Source organism: Periophthalmus magnuspinnatus, chromosome 21 (genome assembly GCF_009829125.3).
Source record: "Periophthalmus magnuspinnatus isolate fPerMag1 chromosome 21, fPerMag1.2.pri, whole genome shotgun sequence".
In the NCBI taxonomy this organism is placed as follows: domain Eukaryota; kingdom Metazoa; phylum Chordata; class Actinopteri; order Gobiiformes; family Gobiidae; genus Periophthalmus; species Periophthalmus magnuspinnatus.
In genome coordinates, this window is record NC_047146.1 from 19,478,312 (window position 1) to 19,499,460 (window position 21,149).

Below are 21,149 nucleotides of genomic sequence, written 5' to 3' on the forward strand. Positions count from 1 at the left end.
CTCGCCTCTGTCTCTTCTCTATCTCTCTGTTATTATCCTCCTCCATTCTCCTCTCTCCCTCTCTTCACCCTTCTCCCCCTGTCTCACACTCTCTGTATGATCACCTGCTCCCGGTCGGCCCTCCTCTTCTCCTCTTCCACTCTCCTCCTCTCCTCCTCTTCTTTGCGCCTTCGTTCGATGTCCTCCATCCTCCTCTTCTCCTCTTGTTCCCTGCGCCTTTGCTCTCTCTCCTGCTGCCTTCGGATCTCACGCTCGCGCCGCTGTTGCTGTATAGAACAAAACCAAACCATTCTTAAAACAACAACTTTAATTCACTCATTTCACATTATTATTAGGATATTTTAAATTATGTAATCATGTAATGGCGTGTATTGATACCTTACTCTTTATTATACAGTTTTTCTAATTAAGATGTAGTCTAGGCTATGCCCAAAGTCATTTTGGTATAACTGCTGTATAGACAGACATATCATCAAAAATATTTGCTTATGGTAGGGTTGTCAAAATTATCAAAAATGAGATACTAATCAATATTAAAACTAGTATAGAAATTAAGTCACACTACAGAAATGAACCTCTCTTAAATAGCTTTAACTTGAGATGTATCAGAACAAGTAGAAGACCACATAGACTAGTATACACCCATGGACCACTATGAAACCTACCTGGACGACTTGGGGATTTCACAGATATAAGGCCACATGTTAATATAAAAGAAAGTACTATGATTTAATGTTGAAAATTACATTCTATTGCTTAAAAAAGAGTGTTTTTATTATCATCATGGTATCAGAATCTGTATTGAGTACCGAGTCTATTCCTTAATATCGAAATTTCTGCTTTGAATAGTACATTGGATTAGGGTTGAATTAACACTGGAACAATAGAAGATAAGGTCATGTCCAGTAGGTAGGACAAAAAGGTAAAAAGGAGTTTGGGGTCACCCACAAGTAATTGTGTACAAATTAGATGCCATTTCCTGCATTTTGCTGATATATATAAGAATATCATGTGGAATATACTGATTATTGCTTGCCCAGCTCTACATATTATACCCTACGGCCTATTTTAGTTGGGCAAAGATGGCCCCCAAACAGCCTTTTGCATAGGACCCCTATAAAGTTAGATCTGGCCCTGGCTAAACATGCCACTACACTCCTGACAGGGTTCTGACAGGACTCCTGACAGGTGAGACAGGGGAGGCGGAGGAGGCATATAAAGTTGTCAGAGCTGATGTGTCCCTAAGCAGCTGTCCTCTGTAGACTCATGTTTCCACACACACCACTCGACCATGGCCCCCGCCCAACTATTCCATTCAGGCCCTGTCATGAAGCACAGGTCTGGGGGAGGAGAGGGGAGAGAGAGAAAGAGAGGGGAGAGAAAGAGAGGAGAGACAATGGAGGAGAGAAAAGAGCAAGAGGCCTGTCCTCTGCCTGTGCTCTGGTTACTTTAAACACTACCAATCCACTCCATAGCAGACTAATGGAAACAATGCAAATAACTTTGTTTGCTGTGGTTTACATAGTGTATATTTACATAGTGTAGAAACTATCCTTTAGTCTCATTTTGCCTCAAAAATAGATGCTTTGACAACATAATAATGGTTTAACTAAAAAGGCCGATATAAAATATAGAATGTGAATTTTAAAACCAATATTTTAAACAAAAATTATATCTCACACCCAATGCTCCAGGATAAGAAAGACTCTAATATTTGATACTACAATGGGTTAGCCCCCGTCTCCCCTGCGCAATAAGTCTGGCCTCTGGGGAAACACTTCATCAGTGTTCCAGCACAGATTAACCACGTTTGGAATCTATTACAGCAATTATCAGGATATGAATCTGAACTTTTAATCCAGCTCTCAAAATCTCATTACACGGACCACCAAATCCTACTGCTACTACATGTCACTGGCAGTTACTACAGCAGACCTGTATTAACTGTATACAGAGAAGACATACCATAAGCAGCCAAATATCTGATACATGTTTTTATCCCTTTTAATGTTGTCTAAGCTGTGGGCTGTATGCATGATATGTGTGAGCATGTGCAAAGTGTGTACCTCCTCCAGTCTCCTCCTCTGCTCTTTCTGTTGCTCGATCCTCTTCTGCCTCTCGGCCAGCAGCTGTCTCTTGTACTCCTCCTGCTCACGGAGCTGTTGCTCCTGCAGGAGCTGCTGCCTCCTCAGGGCCTCCGATCGCTCCTTGTTCTCCTGCTGCAGACGGATAAAGTCCCGTCGCAGAGTGGACTCCCCAGGTACGTTCACTATAGAGCTGTAGAGGTATGTGGAAAAGTCATGTAACAGGTGGACTAAAGTTGGGCAATGGGATGATGACAAATCATTTATGATCTGACACCTATGGTGATATTGTTAAATTGTAATTTAGAGTTTTTCTGTTTAACTCCACCCACTCCTCCTATTGGTCAGCCTTGTTTCCATCTCTATATGCATGATAGATTTAACCACCCACAGAGAAGTGTGAACTCTCACGTGTACATGAATTGTGCTCTGTGGTCTATGGAAGCACTAGTCTAATTGTGTCTATAAAACATCAGAATCAGAATTACTTTACCAAGTAGAGATTCAATTTGTTATAGACATGCAGCTGACCAGCAGAAGAAGACTTGTAGATAGAATATAAGAGTAGAGTAATAAAAGAGACATAAGAGTAAAATTAAGAAAATTTACCTGGGCTCTCCTTCTTGTTCAGACGACTCTTCCTCTTCCTCCTCACTGCCACTGTACTCGTACTCTGTCTCATCTGACGAAAGATTAAAAAACAAGGCAAACATTACACTTTTTGGTCGTTTAATGTATCCGTCACCTCAAGAACATTGATTGATTGATTGATTGGTTTATTTCGAGTTAGTGCCAAGAGAAAAGAATAATCATGTTTACTACATGTACATTGTAAACAAAAGAAAAGCACATCTCTCGAAAGGGAGTGGGAAGAAGAAAAACTTATATTAACCCACCCCTGTTCATATCATAGCTTCAAAAATTATGTGGTTGCTTTTGTACATTGATCCCAGAGCTTAACAAATATTTACATATAGCAAAATAAATTACATATTACATCTGTGTGTATATATATGTGTGTGTGGGGGGGTGTGTGGGGGTGTGTATATACATGCATATGTACACACATATACACATTATGTACATATTTATCTAAACATTATATATACATATATCTACACATTATATATACATATATCTACACATTATATATATATATATATATATATATATATATATATATATATATATATATATATATATATATATATATATACATTTTATTTAATTTTTTAAGATCACCCAGTGCTGTCACCCTTATACAACAAAAGCAAAAATTCTTTATAATTCCTTTTAAACCTGTAAATATTTGGGCACTGCTTCAGGTTATCTCCCAACCCATTCCACAGACTGACCCCACACACAGATACACACATGCTTTTCCTGGTGGTTCTCACTAATTTTGTTTTAAATTTACCCCTTCCCCTTAAATCATAGTGTACGTCCTGTGTGCTGAACAGTTTTTGGATATTTAATGGCAGCATAGTTTTGTTTGCTATATACAAAAGCAAAGCAGTATAGAATTTTACCAAATCAAATTTTTTTAATAATTTTGGTTTGAAAAACAGATTGTTTGTATGGTCCAGGTAACCAACCTTGTGCACGATTCTCACAGCACATTTTTGCAATTTGAAAAGGGAAAGAAGTAACATTTGGTAGTTGTTGCCCCAAATTTCAATACAATATGTCAGATATGGAAGCATGAGTGAGCAGTAAAGTATGTAAAGAGCCTTTTGATTAAAAATGTATTTCCCTTTATTGATTACAGCAATACTTTTTGAGACCTTAGATTGTATGTATCTGATGGGTGGTTTCCAGCTCAGCTTTTCATCAATCATTATGCCTAAAAATTTAATATTAGAAACCCACTCAATTTTGACTCCATCAACAATTATTGAAAGTTCTGAATTTCTTTTATAATGACCAAAAAACATAGCTTTTGTCTTTTTTAAATTTAGGGATAACTTATTGGAATCCATCCATAATTTAATTTTACTTAACTCTATGTTCATCGTTGTAATAAGTTTTTTATAATTGTCACTGGAGAAAAATATATTGGTGTCATCTGCAATTAAAATTATTTTTAATATGTTAGATGTTTTGAATATGTCATTTATATACAAATTAAATAATTTAGGTCCCAAAATTGAACCTTGCGGCACTCCACAATTAGAACTCATAAATGTGGAAGTGTATCCATTTTTTTTCACAAACTGTTGTCTTCCAGTCAGGTAACTATCAATCCAATTTAGTGCAATGCCCCTTATGCCATACAGTTTAAACCACTCAATACTACTCAAAAAACTTAGAGTGTCAAAAGCTTTCTTTAGATCAATGAAAACCCCCACAACATACTTTTTGTTATTCAAACTCCACACAGAAAGCAATCTAAAACCAGCACTTTCTGCTGCGAGGCAGAAGTCCCAGTTTAATAAATAGTTGAAAATTTTGGATAATTACATTACCATTTTTAAAAAGCATATTAGGGACCTTTCTCTTTGTGATGTTACATTCCCAGTAACTTAAGCCTGTTATGTACCCTTCTTGTCAATCTTATTTTTTGCTGTTACATTAGCAGCACCCTTTTCTATCCTTTCCTTCATGAACAGTATGAGAAGCCTGTCACCTACCCCTCTTGCACCTCTCTTCTTTTCACTGTTGCATTACTAGTATTAGAAGCCTATCACGGACCCTTCTAACTCCTCTTCTTGTTTTTACAATTAACAGTATTAGAGACTTATTACTGACCTTTCCCACCCAGCTCCCTCCTCATTTCCAGTATTCTAAGCATGTTAGGTACCCTTGTCACTCCTCTTCTTCTTAATTGCTAGTATTATAAACATGTTGTGTAACCTGATTGCCATTCTTCTCTTTCATACATTACCCATATTACAAGCCAAATGCCAAACCTGTTTTAATGTTAACATCATTATAAGCCTTTTACATACATTTCTCACTTCTCTTCTTCTTATTTTTACATTACCATTATTAAAAGCTTGCTACGTATCCTTCACAGCCCTCTTGTTCCTTCTGTTACAATAACAGCATTAGAAGCCTGTTATGGACCCTTCTCGCCCCTCTTCTTCATGTATTTACATTAATAGTATTATTAGCCTCTTATGTACTTACCCCTATTTTCATTTTTACATTACCACTATTAGAAACCTGTTATGTACCCTTCTAACCCCCCTTTTTGGTTCTCCATTACCAGTATTGGAAGCCTGTTACATGCCGTTTTGGCACATCTTCTTGGTGCTGTTACATTAACAGCATTAGTGGCCTGTTATGCAACTTTCTCACCCCTCTTCTTGTTTTTACATTACCAATATTAGGAGCCTGATACATGTCCTTTGCACCCCACTTCTTATTTTATATGACCGGAAATATAAGCCTGTTCCGTACCCTTCTCGCCCCTCTTCTTCTTGGTGCGGTCAATGTGGTCCTTAAGTTGGATCCGGACCTGCCTCTCGTTGGGCTGGTCTCGGATGAATGGGTGCTTGAGGAGCTGGTCCGTGGGAGGGCGCTGGGTGTAGTTCTTCACCAGGCAGCCCTCGATAAAGCTGAAGAACTTTTTAGACCTGAGGAAAGACAAATATATTTGATAAATACATGAGTTATTAAGAATATTCAGTGATTTGGCAAATGAAAGTTTTCATATATTGTAGGTTATATTGGAGTCTAAAATTGGTATGAAATTAATTATCAGAACATGTTGAGAATAAAGTAATTTTGGTGTTTATTGGGAGAAATTCAGTTGATGTAAAAAACAAAAAACAAACAAAACAAAAAAAACTCACTTAATTTATTAAAACTATATTCGATATGTGGTGTTTAAGTAAGTGACAAACAGTGGACACTAACCATTTCTTAGACTTGAGCCGAGGAGGAGGGTTCCTGGGGATGAGGAAGAGTGCTCTCATGGGGTGCATGTCACACAGTGCTGAAGGGGCAACATAGACAATGTCAGACAATAACAGGAGCTAAACTTGGGTTGAGTAGGATTTTCACTTCACTGTAAGATCAAAGAGAAATTGATTTTTTTTTTTATATTAGGGTTATATTGTAAGTTAAAAGTAAAATATAAATTTGTTCTGTAGTAATAACAGCATTTTATGAAATTCACATTTAGGCCTTATAGCAATAGTAAAATATGAATTGAGAATGCTTGATTTAATAATGCTGGTCACATAATAATTATGCTTTATGAATGGAAATACATAAAGAATATGGAAATAAAGGATTGTGTTGGAAAGTGACTCACGTGGGGCTCCCTCAGCCATCTCTATGGCAGTGATTCCACAGGACCACAGGTCACTCTGAGGACAGGACAGAGACAGGGCATCAGTCATTTACTCCTAACTCTTCTACTGGAGTACTATTACAATATATCTTATGGTTTATTCACTGGAAAAATCTGAATCTCTGCTATGTGTAAGGTTATGATTGATTGCCAGATTACATTAAATCAAAATAACAAAGGCAAGAATGATTATAAGAATTTCAGCAACATGGAATTCAGTTTCACAGTTTCCCCATAGTCAAATTTTTGCTCCTATAGTTTTAAGCAGAGCAATAAATTTGTATTAAAATTAGGCTTTTTACTTGTATTATCATACATTTATAGTAGTAACTTTATTTAATGTTTAATTCCTTTTTGAATAGTGGAGGCAATGATTAGTGACATATTCACTCCAACATTATTCAATAAAATGATCCAAAAAGCATTCCCAGTGCCACCGCAGTCAGTGGGAAACACTGCTTTCACCAAAGCTGCATCATTTTTCGAGTTTTTTTATCCTGCATAATATGAACGACCGTGAACATGACTGAGTGAAATACATGAAATGCAAAATCTTAAATTACAACTCATTTGAGACTAGCACTTCTATGATTATAATTCATGTGTACAGCGCATTCACCCTGTAGTCGTAGGTAGCGTCAGGATTCTCATCACAGGCGATGACCTCGGGGGCCATCCAGTACGGGGTCCCAATGAATGTATTCCTCCTGCCCACGGTCCGGTCCAGCTGGGCACTCACACCAAAGTCCACTGTACAGGACATGGGGTTAAGCAAAGAAATGCATGTAAGTCCAATCACATCTCAAGTTATTCATAGTACACTCTCTGTCCTTTTCTACTTCATATTACTTCAGTTCCTTCTCTGCCCTATCTTTGCTGCAACAGAACCATCAGCCTCTCCTCTTTTTCACCACCCCCAGTGTCTAGGCCCCATTTGTTCCTTTCATCACATCACTGATGGCAATATAAGGGTAGTAAGAAGGTAGGTGAAACTAAATCTAAAAACAAATTCTTGTCTGAATGATAAAATAGGGGCTGTAAATGATTTTAACAGCCTTAAAATATGAAAAAGCAGGTGTCAGAACTTTCAGAGGTCAGATTGGAGTTTTGCTGTCACGATAATGCAGAAACATGCTAATGTGTGTGTGTTGATAGCGTACCTAGTTTGACCTCTGCGTTCTCCGTTAGCAGCACATTTTGGCCCTTGATGTCTCTGTGGATGACGTGGTGAGCGTGCAGGTGAGCCAGGCCCTGTGCGGGAGGAGGAGAAGGAAGAGGAGGGAAGAGTTAGACAGAACCACAAAGAAGCTGCCATGAACCTCAAACCATTTATCTATGTATTCAGATACTAATTGATACTAAAGCTAGTAACTAGATACTAATTTGAACTGGTACTGACACAAAAAATAAAATAAAATTATCAAGAATAATTATCAAATAAGTACATGACACAATGATAACACTTAAGAAACCACTATAATTTTGCGTTTAAAATGACTTTAAATTGTATAAACAAAAATGGTCTTGAAATCGGTAGCAAGCCTTTCCCGTATATAGATACTGAAATCAAGTTTAAATATGTAGTATTGTGACAACCCTAGTTTACAAGCAGCCAATAAGTAACATCTCTAAAACCATTACTATTTTTATATACTTTGGGCACTCGTTAATTGCAGCCTCATGAACCATTGGAGCCGCAGACTAGAGAGAGGACAGAAACAATGGACGACGCATAACACAGGGACAATTATGTGGCTTGGTCTACAATGTGTGAGAAGTGTCTAACCGCTATTGTTGTTCTGTAATTTATAGTTCTACATGTTTGCTTTTGTTAGTGCTTTCTTGCTCAGTGCTACATGAAAGGCCCTCGTAGCTTAGTCAGACTAAGCTGTATATATGGCGCCACTTTCTGAAGCTGTTTAGTTATAATGATGGAGAAACTTTGTGTCAGTTTTAGTTTCATGTAGACAGGGACAGTAATTACAGCGAGGGGCGACAGTGGCTCAGTGGTTAGAGTGTTGGTCCCCCAACCTGAAGGTCAATCAAGTCCCGCTCGGACCAAGTTCTGTCGTTGTGTCCTTAGGCAAGACACTTCACCCACATTGCCTAGTATGAAAGTGGTGTGTGCGCGAATGATTGGTGGTGGTCGGAGGGGCTGATGGCGCAGATTGGCAGCCGCGTTTCTGTTAGTCTGCCCCAGGGCAGCTGTGGCTACAGTAGTAGCTTACCATCACCAAGTGTGGAAGTGAATGAATAATGACTATAGTGTAGCGCTTTGAGAGGCTTTGACAAGCCTGTAAAGCACATTACAAGTGTAAGCCTTTATTATTATTATTATTATTATTATTATTATTATTATTATTATTATTATTATTATTATTATTATTATTATTATTATTATTATTATTATTATATTAGCCATAAACCAGGTCAACAAATCTGAAATCTGACAGTTAAACAGCAAGTTCCAACTTAGAATTCTGGCCTGTCTCAAGCTCAGTTTAAACTATAGGGATTCTACAATGTTGTGATGGTTAATATCTCTGCAGTTACTGACCCTATCCACATTAAACAAGAGTGAAATCAATTTTTCACAACCACAAAGATGTGATTGTTGTCAATTGAAAGGACGTTGAGCCATAAGTTTAATATGACAAGTTCACAGAGGTAATCCTGAACAAATAATAATAAGGTTCACAATTTGTTGATCATAAGTTTGGAGACTTCTTTCCAAAACAGTGAATTTGCCATTAAGTTATATTTGTGGGTTTCAGCTTCCTGTTATATGTAATATGAATATTTTGAGAACTTTTTCCCGTTCAAAAGATATATTATTTTGTTTTAATTGTTAACCAGTATGGCAACAATCCTTTCTCATCATCCTGAAACCCATGGATAGATCCCTGATATTATGACGTAATCCAATTCTTGAATGTAACCCATTTTTCACCAAAGAGACAACATAGCTTATGCTCACCCTTAGGATCTCCCTGGAGATGTAGGCGATCCAGTCTTCCTTCAGAGAGTTCCCTTTAGTGTTCTTCACCAGGTCAGTGATGGAGCCGGCGCCACAGAACTCCATCACCAGCTGCACAAGCATACACAAATCACAACCTTTAGGGTACATCACAGTATTTCATATATTTTTTAAACATGAATTAGAAATGCACAAAATTAAGTGGGGCTGTTTTGGCTACTGACAACCACACAACAACACGTGAGCCTCACCGGAGCCTCTTTAGAAAACATTCCCACATGTAGCACTGTTTTATATAGATTATTAATGTAAGCAGTTAACGACATTATTAATTAGACCATATGCTAACAACCACATAATAAGCATTTCTTAAATCACAAAAAATACAGTGGGTCACAATAGTAAGCTTTAATTCATCAAGCAAGCATTAGCAAACTTTATAAACTGGAGTTGGAAATTAGATTGTCATTGATATAACTCGTTGGCAAATGTACAAAATGTATAAGTATTTATGTGTGTTGTCTACAAATGTTCAAATTCATTTATTTATTTCGCTGTCCTATTAAAATAAATGGGATAGAATGTTAATATAAGTACCAATTCTAAACATGTCACTCATGGAAGGGTCTATTGTGATTGGGGTTACAAATTATGTTAAAATCCGGATTCAGTTCACAGTGCATATTTTAAACACGGCCATGAACAGTAATATCTGTAAAAAGACTGAAATCTGAACTGCTAAACTAATGCCCGAATCCCATGAATTTGGCTTGTTAAGATTTACACTTCAGGATAAACATTTTTTCCCCTAAACAGACGTGTTGTTGTTTGTAGACATTCTATTACCACCATTGTTCAGCGATAACATCAATGAATATCTGACTTCCAGAGTGGGAAATAAAGAGCTCCATAAACAACTTCCATAAACCACATGTGAAGCACGTCGCTGTCAAACCTCGTCCTAAATATTTCATCATGTTTAAATTAAGCTGTTTGTCGCCTCGTGTCAACCACTAAGTCATAAGTGTGGACTGATTTTAAGATTAAGACTTCACTACAAAAACTCACATGTTCATGAGACAAAATCACTGTAATAATAACATGGTAAAGTGTGGCCACAATCATTTTCCTCGCATCTGGTGCTCTACAGAGTTGAAAGCCCTTATCAGGAATATAAAATACTATGTTTTGGAGCAGTTTCAAATATTTCACACTTTCCTCATATCTGCCACAATATATAACTGGTTGCATGAGCTTTAGTGCCTAGCCTGTCCTCTGCTCTGCTCCTTACCCTGACCAGGTCACCAGGTTACACTACAAGAACCAGACACTCACCCAGAGCTGGTCATCGTGTCCGGGAGGGCTCTTCTTGATGAAGGCTCCATAGTATGTGGCGATGTTCCTGTGGTGAGAGTACTTTTTCAGCATGTTGATCTCCAGCTTGATCTCCTCCTCCTCGTCCTGGACACAAAGGGTTAAACCATCCTTAGTTTGAACACATATTTATCAAAGGGGACATATTATGATTTCTTTAAGGTATTTAGTAGACGTGTGTGATGCACGTGACTGACACACGAACATCATCAGCTAATGTGATCTTTTTTTAAAACTCATAATTCCATAATAGCAAGTACGTACAGTGCACTGGACGGAGAACTGAAAACCTCAAATGCAGTACAATACAGGATGCATGAATGAATCAAAAGACAGCTCTGAGTAAGATAATGAAGAGGGAACACTGCATATGTCCCCTTTAAGTTTACTTTGAGTACTCTTTCATCCTGTCATTTAACCAGTAAAGTATTTTTTATTTTTCTCAATACTGTCTTGGATACTCCCTCCACTTGTCTCTATTGTTAATTTTTCCTTTCTTTTTTCTATCTGTACTTTTAACCATTATATGTTTGTATACGATTACAAACGAAACACTTTGGTCACCTTGAGTGCAGACGTGGGTAGTTACTTTCACTCAGTTACACTTTAAAAAAATTTAATAAAAATAAGCACAATTTTTTCTCCCATACTGATTAATCTCCATTTTTGATTTGTTTTTGAAAACATAAACAGGTGGACAGGGTGTCGGAATCACTGTGTTGATAGGACCAATAATTCCAGAGAAATCCTCATTTTAAAGTTTGGAATGAGTTTGTACAATATATTAAGCTTAAAAGCATACGGGCGTTACCACTATTGGCACACACGCTAATGCTACCGGCAAAAACAGGTGTAAAGTCTGTGAGCTAAACTAAGTCTTAAGTTTCACTCATAAATGGAGAGAAAATAAACATTTACTTTCTGTAACTAATTATAACGATAAGAAGCACAAGAGGAGAGAGAGGAGAAAAGGTGAGGAGCTGCGACTGGATCAGACAGAGGGAGGCCAACCGAGGGCAGACGAAACTGCACACACAGTCAGGAGGGAATGAGGCACTCGATTTTTAGTCAGATTGTCAGATTTAAGTAAAAACTTGTGGATTACCCATTGATTAAAATGCACTTGTCTTATCATCAAGATCGACCAAAGTTTAGGTCACAACCAATCGATTTTTGGCACAGACCTACTGCTAACCATAAGGAGAGTTCGAATACAGTCCGGGAGAGAAAAATAGATTTTGCATAATACCCCCTCTTTAAAACAACACCTGAGATGGGTGCAGGCCAAATGCCTCAAGTTAATCTGCAGATGTTGTGGTACGGTTGGATAAACATAGTGGCATGACTGACCTTGTCACCGGTATAAATGAGCATGGAAAACATTTTTTAGGGGAGATTTCTGATGAAAATACCAGAGAAGGATACAGAACACTGGCTCCTGCTCAGTCTGAGAGAGGGACACACGTTGCACTGAAAACAAGCCTTTATGGTTCACAATGAAAACAGGAGAGGTTCCAACCGCATTAGGACAGGCTGAGACCCGGCGTCATGGTGACCAGGACCGCGGTGCATGATGGGAAATTTGGGCAGCTATAGTGGTGATGTGGTGAGAGCATATGCACATTAATCATTTCTATGTTTGGTTTGTTGACAGAAAAAGTAGTATTGTGACTCCATCAGTGTTAACATTTAAGAGAAGAGATCTGAAATGCTAAACTCATCCAAGAATCCCATGTATTTCAAAACATGTTTGTCGAGGTCTAAACTACAGTGTTCGCAGATTTTACACAATACAATAAGACCCTATGGAAACACAGGGAGAGCATCTGACACACAGGGACATCTAGTTATCAAAGAGGACAATAGATTACCTAAAGGTTTGATTTCCCATAACATCGGCACAATGTAGAATCCCTATAGTTTAAACCGAGCTGGAGACAGGTCAGAATTATATGGTGGAATGTGCAGTTTAACTGTGAGATTGCAGATTTGTTGACCTGGTTTATGGTTAATATCTGGCACAAAATTCAACGTCTCTTCTCTATCGGCATAAATAAGATAAACTCAAAGTGACTTATACGATAGCCTCAGAAAGTGGTGCCATTATTCAACCTCAAAAATGTGTTTGCTGTCAGTTAAAAAGACTTTAAGCCATAAGATTAATATAGTTTGTGGAGCCAGTTAAGCCTGTCACGATAATCGATAATAATAATTTTTGGAGGTCGATATTTATCATGGATACTTTCTTTGCACTATTGAGATTTTTTTGCAAATTAACTACAAGAGTGATTAATTCTGCTATTTATTTATTGCAACTTATTGGAACATTTGTAACAATTTAAAATAGCTTTTTGGGGATAATCCCTTGTTATTGTGTCGGTGGCATAATTTTGCTTCAGTATTAACGTGTATCATCTATATTTACATCAATAATATATCACAGTTCAAAATGTGTTATCTTCAGGTCATATAGACCACTGCCCGACATCCATATTTATGACATGATCAAATTATAGAATGTGAACACAACTTAACTCCAGTCTTTGCAAAGTTGTAATTTCGACCATTAAAGTTGTAATTTAACAGTTTTAAGAAATTCATGTATGTAAATGCACTCTTTCTCACCTCCTATATCCTGGTATTTCAGCTATATCACTCCTCTACTCTACCTCAACGGCAGCAGAACCACAACCAGCCACAATCCACTTGTTAGTGACATTTTCCTCATCACGGAACCAGTAAAAATAGCAAGCACATCCTCAACTTTACCTACAAACTGTGATTAACTGCCACACTGGGAAAGAGTGAATTACATTTCCCCAAGAAGCCCCAGATCACTGAACTTAATGACTACAGGCCTGTGGCCCTGACCTCTGTAGTCATGAAGACTTTTGAACATATGGTTCTGTCCCACCTCAAGTCCATCACTTCCTCAGTTCTACATGACCATCACTGAGTCATCCTCACCTCTTCCATCATGGCGTGGCACGCCAGGCCACTGCCAGGGACAGACACAGACTGCTGCAGAGCATTATGTGCTCTGTTGAGAAGGTGACTGGCTGCAGCCTCCCATCCCTCCAGATACCCTGTTCGTGTCCAAGACTTGGGGTTGAACAAGCCAACTGCTGTTGGCTTCATGAACACTCTATAGCACCTGTCACTTGAGCAACTAACTTGAACCATAATTAACCTACTTGCAATGAAGGCTCTGCCCTGTATATTGTATATATTTTTAGTTACCTTATTTTAATGCATCTCCTTATTTTTATTTTATCATAGCTCATACTACAATTACTATTCTTTGTTTAATGTCGCACCATAAAACTGAAGCAAGTTCCTAATGTGTGAATTCTGTTCACTGACAATGGCAATAAAACATATTCTGACTCCTCTCTCAAACCACTAGTGCTGCAACTAACAATTATTTTCCTAATCAATTCATCTAGCAATTATTCTTCTGATTAGTTGTTTAAAACATGATTACATTGCTTAAAACCTCTTTAGGCATGTGTTTAATGAGGGAACAAAGTTATACTATGGTAAAAAGTTAGAAAAACCCCCCAAACAATTTTGTAATTGTGTGGATCTCCAGGGACTGCTCCTGTGACTGAGCAAGATCATCCAGTGGGCACCAGGGTCACACACATCAGAAATGTGTCAAAGCTTTTGTTTAGAATGTAAACAATATTTATGATCCATATATACATAGGAAGCAACGTGCGATTATTGGGATATGAATGTGATGTAACAGTATGGACAATATTGTCCGCTCACAAGCAATATGTACATCTGCGCCAAGTATAACAAGTAAATAGTCTTATTACATCAATCTATAGGCTCGACCAGGATATCTGCTGAACTGATATTTGGAAGCCGATATCCAATTTATCCAGTATAGGTATCATGCATCCCTACCACAAACTGCCACCTAACTGATGTAAAACTATGATATGATAAATATTGACCACACATCATATCCCACCAAACCAAGTCACAATTAGAAAAACATAAAAACCTGCCATGTGTATTTTAAGCTGCTGACCAGAGGTTGCAGTTTGTGAGTGAATGTAGAGCAGTGAATATGGGTCAGACACTGTCACATGTCACAGTCTGACCACTATGTAACACGTGCTTTGGCCTAACTCTAACCCACAGCATCCAACAGACAACCCCATGGATTTAGCAGGGATGGATTATGCTTTGCTTTTAATTTTTATAGATGTAAATGTGACTTTTTGAGCTTTCTTTCATGTTATAATAATGTTGTTTCAGTAATAGAGGTAGGTTGAGACAGTAGCTCAGAGTACTCGTCCTCTGATCCAAAGGTTGGCAGTTCCAATCCAGCTCATGACATAAATATTGTTGGTAGAGTGGTCAGATCCACTGGGACACAGATTGGCGGTACGATTCTAGCTCCCACAGATGAATACTGCTGTTGTGTTGGTGTTTGAATGTGTTTGTGACTGGGTGAGTGGTTCCTTGCTGTAAAAAATCTGAACACTATCTGCAGAGGTGGGTAGTACTCAGTTACATTTACCGTTACATTAACTTGAGTAACTTTTTGAAGAAATTGTACTTTTCTAGCAGCATAGTTTTATACCTACTTGCATAATATTTATACTAAAATAACAATACTCTTAATTGAGTAAAAGTTGTAGACTTACTCACAGTAGGAAGAGTAACCACAAGTCACAAATGCTTTATGTTGACAATAAGAAATGATTTAAACATTTGTGTTTCTTGCACCGCTCCTTCAGATATGATTTAGTTTGTCTCATTTTTGTGTTTATTCTTTGAAAACACCAGATTTTGTCCATTATCTAACGTTTAGTCCTTCAAATTACGTTAATTCTAAATTATAAAACAAATCATCATCATTACATCTTGACAGTTACTCTTTCTTTTATTCTTACTTGAATAATACTTTTCCCAAATACTTTTTTACTCTTACTTGAGTAATTTCTTGGACCACTACTTTGTTCTTCTACTTGTGTAATATTATTTTGAAGTAATGTTACTCTTACTATATCATCTGTGCAGCACTTTGGAAACTGTCATGTTTATAAATTGTGCTATATACATAAAGTGGATTGGATTACTTGAACACAATTTTTGGCTACTCCTACCCACCTCTGATTATCTGATTTCTGGAGTTACCAGATAATTGAAATGGCATGTAAACCATTCTTTGATGTGAGTAATCTGTGCAGCTGTGCAGGTTTTGGAAAAAATATGCAAAAAGCTAATGGGGCAAAGAAGAACATTTTCACATACAGTTTAGATTAGCAGCACAAATGGTTAAAGTAAGTATGAGAGCATGTTTATCTGTGATCTGGGGATTAAAGGTCTGCCTCCAGGCTTCATTCTAATGTTCCAGCAGACATGTCCTAAAGCTCCAGTTAACACGTTCCTTCAGCCCAGTGGAATCATGAGGATAGATAACTGCGGTAAATTGCCAGGGAATGCTCAACAACTGTAAGGAAGGAAAATGTTGTTAAATGCTAATTATTTAAAGAAAGAGCCATAGATGAACATTAATCATAGAGGAAGAGAACTAAAGATGATGTAAAATGGACTTTTATGAACTTCTAACCAGATTATAACAGTGCTCACTCATCATTAACTTAATCAAGAATTTTATTTCAGTTGATTCCTTCATGTTGAGTAATCCTGTATTGTCAGAAAATATCTGTTGTCACCTACTCCCTATCTATGCCCAGTGCTCTGTATTTATATTATATGTCATTATTCCAAAAATTCATGTAGGGTTCTGTAGTTTTACTAAAAGTAATACTACTACACAAACTGCTTTATGCAGATCCAAACAGATGATGCAGCTCAAAACACTTTAAGGTTTCAGGCTAGTTGGTTCACAAGTCTAAACCAATATATTCATATTCATTAATTATAGGAGTGGCCAGATAAAGATTTCTTTGTTCTACACATCTCTTTTCTTTAGGGATGCACTGATTTGATACTGGTATCAGATATCGGCGCCAAGAGAATTTGCTGGATTGGATATTGGCTTCCAAATATCGGTTCAGGCAATATCCGGACTGAGCATCTAATATGTAATATGTAATAAGAGTATTACCTTGTCGTACTTAGCCCAGAAAGTCTCATTATGTTTGAACTTTTAATTAGACAAGGCTGTTCAGCAGTTCCCCTCAGGCATAAACAGCACATAACACATTTGGATTAGTTTTAATAAAATAAATGCTGTTTTCAGTTTCTTCTGTTGGTTAATAGGTGCAGTATCAGAATCAATATCAAAACTGAAAGAGCTGTATCGGTGCATCTCTACTTTTCTTGCTAATAACCAATATTTCGTATAATATCAATAACTAAATTTAAAATTTAGGACAAGGAATTTAAGTAAAGTCGTAGGAGTTCATAAATTTACTTTTCACTTTTGTTATCTTGATATTTTGTTGATATAATATAATTTGTGTAAATACAGCCTCCTCTTTAGCATCATGTCTCTTCTATGTCTATTTTAACTCATTAACCTGTTCAAAAAGATGCATAAGAAAAATCGTCTCTACATTATCCCTCCTCCTGTATCAAGTCATACAGATTCTAACTAACACTAACACTTTCCATGGTAATGAACCCAGTCTCCACTGTGCATGTGCGGTACTGACCTCAGTGACGTCCATGACTTTGATGGCTGCCAGCTGACCCGTCTTAACATGTCGGCCCTGAGGAGAGAGAGAGAGAGAGAGGGAACACCTGTGAGCAAATGAGTAAGTAAGATACACTCAACAAACTGACAAGAAGCGGAAACGATTTGTCAAATATTTCAATTAGAATGATGAAGAAAATGTCAAAGAAAAATAAAATCACAAAATGAACTCACCAACACAACTACAGTAAAATGCAAGTAGGTGCTGTTGCGTACATTGTACTATTGGTAGCTCTATGATCATGTGTTGTGGTATGACCCTAACATCTACGTGAGTGACAGGTGGAGCTATCCAGTCACAGTGAAGTGTGTCTCACAGCAGAAGACGACAGCTTTAGTTTAGATAATTGTACATCAATAGGGGTTAAATGGAATCCTATAAAGGGCTGGGAAATAAGCCAAAAAAATATATCAAGATTTTTATTTATTTATATTAACTTTTTTTCAATATTTCCTGAACACTAAGAGACTTTTAATCAGTGCCATTGAACACAAAAGGTTGCCAAATTTCTTCCTCCAAAGTCTTGCATCTGCTCCAAACCACATGCTCAGTTGCAGACTTCTAGATTAAAAATGGACTATTACATATGACTGACAGACTACATATATAAAGTCAATGTTTGACAACTGTATTACTATTCACTATCATCTGCAGCTTCTGTATTTTATGATGATCCTCATATGAAAGTAGAGTAGAGAGAATACACTATTACTCAGACTATATATAAGTGAAACTACATATGAATAATAATAGGGGGCATTGAGAGAAGACAATTATTATTCAACTTTAAAGTAAACTTACATTTACTCTGTAGGGCCTATATGATTTTCAAGCCAGATCTGTTTTATAGATTACTTGCTTCCTGCTCATAAATAAATCTGTCTGCATTAAACATCTATAAGCTGGTTATAATAAAATTAATAATTAAAATGATCCATTTAATTTAGGGCTAGAATATTAATTACAAAAAAATTATATACATTTTTATCATGTGCCCCTAAATTTTCTGGTTGTGCTCCTAAAAGATTTCAATCAGGGGATAGTATGCTCCTGGAAAAAATAAAAATAAAAATGTTAGTCTGGAGAACTGTAGTAACATTTTTCCTTGGTTAAAATTGTTTTTGATTGATAGAGCAGGGACATAAATAGTAATAACTTAGGATAGTAAGTTATCAGAGGATAATGTGAATAGCACTAAGTCCCTTAGAGGCAGAGTGGGAGGAGATCCGGTTTCCATTGTGGAAGCGGACACCTGCCCTCCCCGTGGCCCCGGGACACCTGCGGAAGAATGTCGGTGTGCTGGGCTCAAAACTAGACAAAATTATACACAAAATGGTTTTGTGCAAGGAAAATGTTGTAATCCATCAGTTATCCAGGTGTTTCCATAGTTACAAATGTTTCCATTATTTGTCAACTGGACACAGTTTTCAGGTTAAAACATTTAAAAAAAAAAAAAAAAAAAAGAAAGAAATTCATTAATAACAAGTTTAGGTGTTTAGTCCCTCTTTAAAACAAAACCAAACAAGATTTGACAGTGGGAGCTAGATATACCATAAAACCAAATCAAAATCATAGATACAAAAGATGCATTATTAGAAAACATTAAAAAACTAACCAAAACACTGCAAACACTTTGTCTGTCGTCTTATGAAATATGGACAGTTTACACCAATGAAACCACCAATACAGAAGAATAATACAATGTGGAATATTTGTTCTATACAGGCTTTAAAACCAAGGTATAGTTTCTTCTGAAAATAATTAGACATCCACAGCTATATTATGATTATGAATTTGAAAGTAGGGCTGGGCGATATGACAAAAATATGATTAGCATCCTCCTATTGATCAGTCCCAATTCTATCTATTTAGTTTCCTTATTAAAACATAAAAAAAATCAAGAATTCAATATTACTTTCATGACCACAAATGAGTAATAATTGCCATTTAACACAATATAATACACAATAGTCCATTTTTTTCCACTAAAGTCTTCTATCTGCTCCAAACCACATGTTTTTACTCTTTTACTCTCCATTAAAAAGACCCAAGCTAACTGTTCACTAATTGAAAGTAATGTCAATGCTCAATTCAATTACAATTCGACTAATCGCACAGCTTGGTTTGAAAGCGCCAGACCCTATGCAAGGGTGGGGGAGGGGGTGATACAGGGGTAAGACTAGGCCTGTCACGATAACACATTTTGAAGCCCGATATACTGCTGAAGAAATGATAATAATGAAACAAATTTATATGGACACAATAATCTGAGAGCAGATTTTTTGTTAAATAAATTATATATATATATATATATATATATATATATATATATATATATATATATATATATATATATATATATATATATATATATATATATATATATATATATATATATATATATATATATATATATATCTGTAATGGCTCATAGAAGTCATTAGTTCAACCTTCTACAGCTCAAATCTCACCAAATCAAACCAAAAATGACCAAAAACTCTCCAGCAGTGCAAAAAAACATATACAGGATAAATATTGACCCCCAAAAAATATTGTTCCATCTGTCATATATTGAACGATGCAGGCCAAGGGTAGACAGAAGCACCGGAGCAGACCTACACGTGACGATAACCATGACCTCATCTCCTCCTCTGCTCTCTCTCGAACAGACGGAGGAAGAGCGGCCAAAATATAAAACTCAGACTCAGCACAAATATAAGAGGTTTAAGTGAGGTTTGAGTGAGGAGGGGAGAGGGAACGCTGCCAAACTTGTACTTAGGGAATGAGACTGAAGCACAGGGACATACATTATCAAGAACTGCTTTGGAACTGGTTTAAACTTAAAGATCCTGTCTCAGAGTTAATTCCACGTATTTGAGCAAAATGCATCTTGCACCAGTATAGATAGCAGTACAGCCCTGGTCTCTGAGAGTTGTGAAGTGCTTATTAACTCATCGCTGTGAATAATTAGGATGTTCAGCAGAATGCATAAGGTAAGTAACTTTGGACCACTGCAAACCGTTTAAATAAACTAGTTCTGTTTTTCAAGTGTTAAAAGGCCCGTACCTGAAGTGTTTCCATGTTTTTGATCAAAAGTACAGATCTATTGTACAAGCAGCTCTTGAGGTCAACAAAAGTCTGCAGCGTTTTTTTCTGCATCTAATGATAACGTATCTCATAATTAGGTAGTGCACATTAGCATGCTAGCTTTACTTTGTCTACAACAATGGTTCTTAAATGGCAGTATGTGTACTACTGGTGGTACTTGGAAAACCAAACTTAAATATTATTATAAGTGCTACTTGATCTGAAAAGTTTTAGAAACAATGGTCTTGGCAATATAAGATGATAAATTGTTTCTTTCACATAACCTTCGTGTGGATTTTGTTGCATTTCTACAGTGCTCTCTTAAAAATGTAAAAAACAACAAATCAGCAAAAACTAGTATACTAATGTGCACTCAATATGAATTAATAAAAAATCCCTCATAATTAGATGCACAGTACACAGTTGACTTATTTTGTCCTCAAGAGCTGCTTATATATCTGTACCGGGTTAAATACATGAGGAAAAATCAGATACAGGGCAATACTGAAAAAAAACAAAATCAAATAAAAAGCACTGGGCTTTTCCAGAATAGATTTAGAGTCATCAATATAAGAACTAGTGAGACAACATCGTACTAACTTTTGAATGAAAATTCAAGTATTTTGTCATTTTTGTAGGAC

General features: G+C 36.7%; 1 protein-coding gene across 7 annotated transcripts in view; it reads right to left on the minus strand.

The window, feature by feature from the left end:
- map4k4 (mitogen-activated protein kinase kinase kinase kinase 4) overlaps positions 1-21,149 on the minus strand; it is an 80,065-nt gene that overhangs the window by 32,421 nt on the left and 26,495 nt on the right. For all 7 annotated transcript variants that reach the window (XM_055230782.1, XM_055230781.1, XM_055230780.1 and 4 more), the window contains exons 3-13: positions 17,380-17,436; positions 10,697-10,822; positions 9,362-9,472; positions 7,545-7,635; positions 7,004-7,134; positions 6,346-6,400; positions 5,946-6,024; positions 5,487-5,662; positions 2,694-2,766; positions 2,067-2,277; positions 105-266 (exon numbers count right to left, since the gene is read on the minus strand). In XM_055230782.1, coding sequence (XP_055086757.1) covers positions 105-266; positions 2,067-2,277; positions 2,694-2,766; positions 5,487-5,662; positions 5,946-6,024; positions 6,346-6,400; positions 7,004-7,134; positions 7,545-7,635; positions 9,362-9,472; positions 10,697-10,822; positions 17,380-17,436 — 1,272 coding nt within the window. The remainder of the gene's footprint in view (positions 1-104; positions 267-2,066; positions 2,278-2,693; positions 2,767-5,486; positions 5,663-5,945; positions 6,025-6,345; positions 6,401-7,003; positions 7,135-7,544; positions 7,636-9,361; positions 9,473-10,696; positions 10,823-17,379; positions 17,437-21,149) is intronic.